This window comes from Engystomops pustulosus, chromosome 1, assembly GCF_040894005.1.
Source record: "Engystomops pustulosus chromosome 1, aEngPut4.maternal, whole genome shotgun sequence".
In the NCBI taxonomy this organism is placed as follows: Eukaryota; Metazoa; Chordata; class Amphibia; order Anura; family Leptodactylidae; genus Engystomops; species Engystomops pustulosus.
In genome coordinates, this window is record NC_092411.1 from 117574252 (window position 1) to 117584269 (window position 10018).

General features: G+C 43.2%; 1 protein-coding gene across 4 annotated transcripts; it reads left to right on the forward strand.

The window, feature by feature from the left end:
- The first annotated feature begins 232 nt into the window (after positions 1–232).
- KLF9 (KLF transcription factor 9) lies at positions 233–10018 on the forward strand. Of its 4 annotated transcripts, XM_072151041.1 has the most exons (3): positions 233–1245; positions 4991–5060; positions 5452–5579. In XM_072151041.1, exons 1-3 carry the CDS (start codon positions 687–689, stop codon positions 5453–5455), a joined length of 633 nt encoding a protein of 210 aa, XP_072007142.1. In that variant the 5' UTR covers positions 233–686; the 3' UTR covers positions 5456–5579. The 4 variants fall into 4 exon arrangements, 2 of the variants coding, with proteins under 2 accessions (XP_072007142.1, XP_072007139.1); XM_072151038.1 differs by lacking the exon at positions 4991–5060 and having other exon boundaries at positions 256–1245; positions 5452–10018; XR_011855645.1 differs by lacking the exons at positions 233–1245; positions 4991–5060 and adding an exon at positions 1269–1328 and having other exon boundaries at positions 5452–5580.

Sequence of the window (10018 nt, forward strand, 5' to 3'; positions counted from 1 at the left end):
TTGACGATCTGTCTCATGTCGACGTGAGATTTGCCAAATGTGGCTGGCGAGGCGAGGTAACACCCTGAGAATGAGGACAGCTGGGGAAGCGTTGCCCTTTTAAGAGCCAGCTGTGTGCCCGTCTGTAAGTGTGTGTATGTGTGTCTGGCGGAGAAGCACGCTGGAAACAGGGGGACGCCTGTGATTGGCCGCTACTCGGGCTGCCTGCCCGCCCCTGGCCGGGAGGGGCGCCCTGATTGGAAGAGGGACGGAGGTAAACAGAATAGAATGTCCCCTTCCATTAGAACCTATGGGAGCCGCATCCCATTGTGACGCGTGGGGTTCTGTTAAATTGTTACTGAGCAGCAGAATGCCTGAACCCTGAGAGTCGGGGAGGGGGAGCCCAGTGTCTCATCACGAGCTTTGTCTGTGGATGACTGGGAGGATGAATGCACCGGGGAGACAAAGCACCTTGTGCCGCCGCTGGGCTGCTGCTCCCGGAGCTGGCCACGTGTGGGCTGCTCGCCTTGTGTAAGTTTGGGAAAGTGTGCTGCAGACACAGGAGGGGCATTGTGTACTAGCAGTGGGGAGGTCCCAGACTAGTGCTGTCTGCTGAAGATGAGGGGCTGCACACTGTACTGATAGCAGCTGCACGAGGGAGACGCACTACTCAGCGCTGACGAGACCACCGGTGCCCGAGCCCCGCAATGACAGCTGTCGCCTACATGGACTTCGTGGCTGCTCAGTGTCTGGTGTCCATCTCCAACCGCGCTCATCACCCGGAGGAGCAGCCCCTGTCACCCGCTCTGCCAGCCCAGCCAGCACCTGCAGACCTGCGCAGGATGACCGAACCCGAAGCCAGCCTGCACCTGCGGACAATGCCCGAGCCAGGGGCGACCAAGGAGCACCATGACTGCCCCGGGGAAGCGTGGAAGGACTACTGCACCCTCATTACTATAGCCAAGAGCTTGCTGGACCTCAACAAGTACCGGCCACTGCCTTCCCACGTGTACAGCGACGAGGAGCTCAGCTCGGACAGTGACGTGACCACAGAGTCCGGTCACAGCTACAGCAGCAGCGGCCGCACGGACTACAGCCCCGAGCCCGGCTCCGCGCCGCCACGCCCACCCAGCCCGGACACGCCCAGCTCCCCACCACGCCCCGCCGGCTCCTCCAGCGAGAAGAGGCACAGGTGTCCTTATACCGGCTGTGGCAAAGTGTATGGCAAGTCCTCCCACCTCAAAGCCCATTACAGAGTGCACACAGGTCAGTAGCCAGCCATTGTGTCTCATAGTGCAAAGTGTATGGCAAGTCCTCCCACCTCAAAGCCCATTACAGAGTGCACACAGGTCAGTAGCCAGCCATTGTCTCATAGTGCAAAGTGTATGGCAAGTGCTCCCACCTCAAAGCCCATTACAGAGTGCACACAGGTCAGTAGCCAGCCATTGTGTCTCATGGTGCAAAGTGTATGGCAAGTGCTCCCACCTCAAAGCCCATTACAGAGTGCACACAGGTCAGTAGCCAGCCATTGTGTCTCACAGTGCAAAGTGTATGGCAAGTGCTCCCACCTCAAAGCCCATGACAGAATACACACAGGTCAGTAGCCAGCCATTGTGTCTCATAGTGCAAAGTGTATGGCAAGTCCTTCCACCTCAAAGCCCATGACAGAATACACACAGGTCAGTAGCCAGCCATTGTGTCTCACAGTGCAAAGTGTATGGCAAGTGCTCCCACCTCAAAGCCCATGACAGAATACACACAGGTCAGTAGCCAGCCATTGTGTCTCACAGCATCGTCTAGACACACCTTCCCACTGATCGGCTTGTGGATCCCATTCCACCCTGCTCATTGCCACACTTCTAATATAACACTTTGTGGGCATTGCCTGGCACAGCTGGTATTACAGTGCTAAGAATTGTGAAAATTGCAGCAACTATCATCTTCCTGGGAATGTGAAACTGATAGAAACATGTAAATTAGTTTTTGCAAGTTCACTTATTCCTCCAGTGAAAGTCAAACCTAGAATTGTAGAATCGGTGGTTGAACACTTGCCAAGGGAAGCCCTGGTGATGTGGATGTGATTGTATCAGTCTCTAATTAGGTTTCCTTCACCCCAGGACCACCCCCACTAGTACAAGCCACGAAATGTATCCTTGCTATGACTATCCAAGACTTCTATACGAGTCCGTTTCGGCTTATTAGAAAGTGCCCCCTTGTTTGTGTTGTTGGTGCCCCCCTCCGTGCTGTCTTGACCCAAGAGTTGTGACTCAGTACATGCTTTTGGCAACGTGGCTGTAGCGATGTGTTGTTGATCTTTATAGGAGGTAGGTTTGGGGAACACCCCCTTGGTCACGCCTATTCTTGTAACCCAGCCAACCGGTGGGTGGCTACCATTTACACGTGTTTTGTAGAATGACGTCACACAACAAGCAACAATCACCTGGGTACATTGCGATTCACGGAATCTAGACTTTTCGTGAAAGGGCATGAAAGTGGCCACTGCCTACGAATAAATTATCTGGAAAGGATCAACATAGTTCACTTGGGACCCAAAACTGAGTGCTTGTTTGAAGCATTTCGGGTTAGTTAGATCGGAGCTGGATGTCATCTAATATGTCAATGCCATCTAGATTTTCTACGTAGATTACTGATATAGTTTTTTATGTGTCTAGATTAGGGGGATATTTTTTTTTATTCTAATTTATGTGGCGGTTTTTTATTTGTGTATGTATCTTTTTTTTTTTTCTCCTCTTGTTTGATGAAGAGCCAGCAGGGGTAGGAGAGAGCCGTCTAATCGCATTCTTCATTATCTGCTTCCGCACTTCCATACCAACGAGCTGACCTCAGATTACCTCTTCCACTGAGACTGACTGAGGAGATTGTATTTCTGCTGCTGCTGCACCGCCTGCTCTCAGACAGCATATAGTGTATCACAGACGCTCCATCTCACACAACAGCTGAATCCCAACGACCTCAAATACTACGCCTCACTATTTGCATCTTTAATCCGACCAACGTCATATTAAAACCCTTATGTAGGAGATGATTAAGAGGCGTCACAGACCTGCATTATGTCTGATTTCTCCACCTCGCTGCTGCTATTCTGCTTACATTCACATTTCCAAAAAAAACCCTCAGTGATTCATTTTCCAAGTGTAGGCATGCCCCATATGCCATCAGTGGGCTTTAAGGTGTGGTAGATGATGCCATGACAAAGTGCAATTAGAAATCTCTCCCCTCACCTCCCATTCAGTTGGCATGGATGACTTTGCAGCCTCCTTGTGAGAACCTGCTAATTATGCCATAGAGACCTGAGTGTAAGGGTGGCATCACATTTGTCATCTAGCCTCTGTACTTGACAGTGCATTTGCATTTGGTAGATTGTACTAGAGTGATGCATTTTCTTTGCATCTGGGGGTTTCAAGAGATTCCTATGAAAGGCAGTGATCCCATTAAAACTCGGGTCAGTGTTCTTTTGTTTTCATCGGCATAATTGGTTACAGTCAGGAAAGGGTGAGGATTGGGTGTGTCGGTGGAAAAGTACAGCAGCACTCACTTGCACCAGCCTCTCCGCCCATAGAAGTTCTCTGGGCTGTGGGTGCAAACAAAGACTTTTTAAGGATACTCCAGCATACAGAATATAGGCAGACATCCAGGCTGCTGGATCATGAGAAGCAGTGGCATTATGAGACCCCCCAGACATGACCTGGCAATCTTTACGATAGGTATATCTGTAGGTTCAGCATTACTATATCTAAATAATGGAAGTGATCTATGACATATAGGTTTCTAGATGTGTCCCAACAGTCTAGGACAGTGATGGCTAACCTATGGCACTGGTGCCAGAGGTGGCACTCGGAGCCCTTTCTGTGGGCACTCAGGCCATCACCAGAGATGACTCCAGGTATCTTCCTGCAGTTCCAGACAGCCCAGGACTTGCTGTGCACAGAGGTAATTTAAAGTGACAGTTCTACCTGGGACTATTTTCTGCTTTATTGGTGTCCTCAGGTGCTGGTATCAATGAAAACTGTGACAGAGTAGGGAGTATAAATCACAAATTAAATTTCTGTGTTGGCACTTTGCGATAAATAAGCGGGTCTTTGTTGTAGTTTGGGCACTCGGCCTCTAAAAGGTTTGCCATCACTGGTCTAGGATATTCAAAAACAGATACAATAGATTGCATGTGCTCACTTTTTCCATAGCCTGTGAACTTAATCAAACAAAGGTGAGCAGTTTCACGTTATGTGAATCTTCCTACTTCAAGGAATAGGATTGTATCCAATAAAGCATGAATTAGTTACATCCAGCCATTGTTTAAAACCCTAATAGTTGTAAGGGGTTGTACAGAATTAAGAAATTATGACTGCTTTCTTACAACCATAGATCAGTTATGGAATATTTGTATGTGGTATTGCAGCTCAGCCCCCTTCAGAGCTGCAGTTTTGGGCACAATCCATGTAAAGGTGCTATTTCTTGTATTGTATAATCCTTTTCACTTATGGGTTTGTCTTGCAGTTAATTTACAGCATAAAGAAAAAGGAATATTACATAAAATGATAATTTACTCATAAAACAGGTTCAAGGACCACATAAGGCTTGGGATTGGCACTTTTACCTTATATGACCTTATCTGATTGGCTAACTATGAAACAATTAAGCTGACCCTTACTGCTTCTTATTGGAGAAGTGTTCTTCTGAGGGTCAGTTAGTCCACTCATTGGTACAGTTAGGGTTGTGGTGCTGATCAGTGCCACTAGGAGGCACATTGGCATCTTTGCTATATATTTTCTGTACCTCAGCCACATGTAATTATAGTAGACACCAGAAGAATTGTCATTGTGACGGGGGAAGGGGTGACAGAACTATGCTTATGCTAGTTTCCTAGGAAATGAAATTCTGCTACACTCCTCCAACCAAAAGTAAGCTATGAGGTGCACCTCATTGCTCGTTAAAATTGTCACATCTACACTGGTATGCATAAGCAATTATTCTAATTTATAACCCACTGCAGGTGACATAGAGATCTGGATGCTGTGTGAACATTGCCTACATTTCAGAGAAGCAGCACAAGATTTAGATGAGTGGGTATCACATTGTGTGATATTCTTATGATACTTAGCCCTCTTCCTTGTCATACATCTCAGTTGACAGAAGATGTTCCGCAGATGTTTTGGAAACCTTCTGGTTCTGGTGACCCCAGACTCCCTAAAACTATGTTGGCAAACATTGCAGGGCCAGTAGTAAAGGACTCCACTGCCAACCCTTTAAAATGGGCTCTCAAGCTGGGTCCATGTAATAAGAAATGTTGCTCATTTTGCTACCGTTTAACAAAAAAGTCATGACATTTCACATATGCAGGTCAGATACGGAAGGCGTCAGAGCACAGAGGGAATTACTATCTGTAGCTTTCACATATTCCTAGTCGGTTCTGTCTTTTTCTCTTTTTTAGGTTATTCTTTTTTACCCCCATAGGTGAACGTCCATTTCCATGTACATGGCCCGACTGCCTTAAAAAGTTCTCTCGATCAGATGAGCTGACGCGCCATTACCGGACACACACGGGTGAGAAGCAGTTCCGATGTCCCCTGTGCGAGAAGAGGTTCATGAGGAGCGACCACCTGACCAAGCATGCCCGCCGCCACACAGATTTCCATCCAAGCATGATCAAAAGGTCCAAGAGGTCCAGCTCAACCTTTATCTGAGTATGCTACAATTGTAGAGTAACAAAGCTGTCACATGAAAATCTCAGCTGCTGTACATATCATCTTCTTGCATCTTGTCAAAGGAAATGTAGCAGTTTAACATTCATGCTTCTGCAGCAGTGTATTTAAAGGAAAGTGCTGCCCAGTTTCTTTTGGTGGCATCCAACTCTAGGTATTTTTTTTTGTAGTGGTGTGATCTGTACCATCACGGTTATGACTGTAAGATCATTTGTGCTTGCGCTGGCATGCATATGTGTTTAAGAAATAGATACCACAATGGATAAGCTTTACATTTGTGAGCGGAGTACAAGTATGAGGACAACTGCATACACATATAAGGGAATTCTTTTTATCTTGTTGATGACATTTTATGAAGCAAACTGGTATAGGACATGCTTGAACTTGGTATCTTGTTGAATTATGTCTTACCGTGTCTTGACATCTGTGTTTTATTGTTGATGGGCTATTGATCTCCCTATGCTATGCTATGAAAGAACACGGCCATCTCCATTTGTAGGACCTGAAGGAGGAAACGAAAAATAAATGGACATATATAAAGGTCTCGGAAAGCATATTGGGTGGACACTTTGTAACCCTGACCCTCTCCTGATTGTAGGTTGGGAAACACATTTTCTTGAGAGGGAGATGCAATACACATTACAAGTGTATATTCAGTATACAAGACACGTCTTGCAGCGGAAGTCTTTCACGCCATGCCCACTGTTGGGCAAACTTTCTGCGTCCAGTTTGCCTGCATCTTCTGAGGAGTTACATGCAGCTGTGTAAGAGACACTGAATGAACATATATGCCTTTACCCTGCAAGTTTCAACTAAATATTTGAGGGTCATTTAAGTACAAGTGTATATTGCTATGCACATTTTGTTTTCAACATAGCAATGACAACCATTTCTTGCAAAACCAGAATGTTTGACTGGGATGTTGACAGATGCATTGCCATCTTCTCAGTGCTTAGTTATAAGCACTGAGATACTTGCAAGGAGTCTATTGCATAGATCAACGGCAGGCAGGTGGTCAGTCACCGCATCCACTACAGTATCGCACTTTCTGATTGTGGGACGACACTCTGCATGCACAGATGACAGAAGGTGTCACTCTCTGAAATGCCTCACCATTGTGTCATTTAGGTTCTTAATATGATTATAAAATTCACGTTTACATCATTTCGTTTGGTAGCCAGATGCACCAAATTGAATGAAAACTTTTTGCACCTTATGTTCCAGTGATAATTTCACATAACGCCTATATTTGTAGACTTGTTCCATACTGGGGAGGCTGACCATTGGTGTGATGGTCTCTTCAGCAGTGAGGGGGGGGGGGGGTAACTATGCAGCGTTTGGCCACACAGGCAGTTTACAAATCTCATGTCTTTGTACATACAAGATTAGGTCCATTCCATGTTCGCATTAGTTATGAGCACTCCGATCACTCCACGGGTTCCTATTTAAGTAGAAAGGGCTGTTTTAAAAATAGCCCATACTGTTAGTGAAATGGCTGATAACCAACCATCCAAACAAGCCGGTCAGATTTTTTACATTTTTTTTTTTTTCTTTTACTGATTCACTTAGCCTTTACAAGCAATTTCATATATGCACGGGGAGGAAACATTAGATGTAACCCTGATCCAAGATATATCATAATCCTTGGAACAATTTTATAGTCATACAAGTGCCAAGGGTCTTGTTTTTTATACTGTTTTATACAATTTTCACATGGCTCTAGTGCCTCCTTTTTTGGGTGTCTTTGGAACATTTCATTCAGTTGGACTGAGCCTTCAAAATAAATGTAACGGAGTCTATTGGGCAAGTAGGTGGGTGCAAGTCACTGGCAAAAATTAGGGGTTCAGTACAACAGAGTTTCTGTGTTCTGAAGGGAAGGCTTGTGTCAAAGTGGTTATGCTAGACACCTCTTCTCCATTGTGTAGCATGTAAATGAAAGTTGAAGAGCCAGAGGTACAGCACAGTAGGCACCTTGTTATTTTTTTTTTATTTAATACTCTTCCTTGATTACAAATTAATATTACACAATGTGCAATCATATGTCTGTCTCTTAGGCCATAGAAAAGACTGTTGCAAAAATACACTACAGTTCAATTATACTATGAAAATAAGGAATGTCAGGAAAACAAAAAAAAAACAAAAAAAACATTATACACTTTCTACCTCTGTTTCAGTTTGTGAAACACCTAATTCTTTATTCCACATAGCAAAATATTTCTTCCAGACAAGATAAGATAACAAGATAAAAAAAAAAAAACTAATAAAGGAACTTGGAAAAAAAAAGGTATGGTTTGGTTTAACGTTTTTCTTATTTACTGCCAGGGGCAGCATGTGGTTTTAGTGGGAGATCTTTGTAAAAGGCTAAATGAGGACAACTACAAGCATTTCTGGTTTTGCACATTGAGCAGAAAGAAAAAAAAAATGAAGAGCTTAACATCAACAAGCACAAATTCTATAGAGTAACTTCATGTATCACGTTATTGAAATCCTTGTGGGGTTTTTCCTGTTCACTTTCATCTTCAAAGACCCCGAGCTCTGTGTGTAATCATTGAGATAATGATGTCTGTCTGTTAAGTAGTTGACATAAGATGTTTGAGCATTGTATTATACAGCATCCGACTTGCTTTAAGGTGTATAGATACAGTACAGGTTTCCATTGGATTTTTAGTGGTGATCGAGTATGAACAGCTATATTAAACCGAGCTTCGACGCGTTTCGGCTTATAAATACCACATCACTTCGTTTTAAGTTTAAGATAAGTGAACTTTAGTCAAAGTAACGTTAAGAAGATGATGTTTATTTTGTGATTGAATTACGACGCATGTGTCTTTACCACTTCCGATGACAACATCATTTTTATAACCTTTTATAACACTTTGCTGTGGCTTTAAATTGAAAGGAGCGTGTAGAGCTCCATAGTGTCAAATTCAGGAATATTAATACTTGTTTCATGCATGGAATCCGTCATTCTGCTTATCTTAAAAGAAATGTGTAATGTTCAGTAGAAAAATGGTGACCGAGAATTATAAGAGCAACATTCCAGAAAAATCCTTGCCCTCAAGTGGCAGAAGCAATCAAACCATATATCAGGAATTACCAGGAATTGTACTTACTGTGGCAACTACAGTGTGAAGTCCAGTCATTATCACTGTAAAAAGAGATGACTTTGGGCAGTAAAATATTAACATTTGGGAATATGATAGTTTTCTTTTCTCAACATCACATAGAAGATTTTCTTTTTATACCTACTCGTGTCATAGTCTGGTTTTACCACAAGTGGTCATCTAGCCTTAGTAGAGCTTAGCTGCAGACCACAGGCCTTAAAGTGTAATTCCAGTTTGAAGATGTTTACATTTCACAAAATCTTTCCGCCCATATGGAGGTTGATAGTTTGCCTAATGTGGCGACAAAACCTATATTTACACTGTGTATGGGCAGATATTTATTGCTACTGACAAACAGAAGCACTCAATATTACACAAGGAAGTTTTACTAAATGTTGGGAAACTTCCTTGCATTAAAAAAATTGTTAAAAGGGAAGAATCAAAAAGCTAAACTGACGGTGATGTTAAGAGGTCAAGGAAGAAGCCTTAGCAATCATAGTTGTTAGACATCTCTGTATAACTAATTTCTTAAAGGATGTGAATAATTTTGCTACCATAAAGAATATTCCACCACTCGGCTTCCATGCAGCTTTGTGTTTCCATAGTTACAGACTACCCATTAACCCTGTATGTATTCCAGTCATGCAATACAAAAGGGGGCAGATAGAGACTACATGATAATACTAAGCTAATGGGTAGTTTATAACCATGGAAAATACAGAAGTTGTATACACAAAATTATATTTTTTATCAAGGCTATTTGCAATAGTGCCTCAATGCGTTAATTTTAGATACATTGTAAATCCCATGGTTGCGAAAGTGGACTTTTTTTTTTTTTTTTTAATACATGGACCTAAAAGCATCTTTTAGGAAGGTAAGGATTTTACACTTTAAGGGTGTGTTTTAATTATTCTATGTACAGGAAAATGCAGAAAATGGCAGTATACCTATACAGTTCAGGAATTATAGTAAATTTAAGAATAATGGAACTGGAGAGGTACAGTGAAATTGTATTTCTGCATCCTGTATGTGATTTCCATGAGGCCTCTGGTATGCAGAGACTGGAGGAATTGGTCAAAAAATAATATGAAGGGAGGTTTCATCACATTTCCCTGCAGCACAATGCTGCCTCGAAAGAGAGCATACTTAGGGGTGTTTTGGATAAATCCAAACCTATTGCTTAAAGGGGTTGTCTGCTATTAAAAAAAAAATAAA

Coding starts and splice junctions, on each gene's coding strand:
- KLF9 (XM_072151038.1), top strand. CDS start 687: ATGACAGCTGTCGCCTACATGGACTTCGTGGCTGCTCAGTGTCTGGTG. Junction 1,246..5,451: donor CCATTACAGAGTGCACACAG/GTCAGTAGCCAG, acceptor TTACCCCCATAG/GTGAACGTCCATTTCCATGT.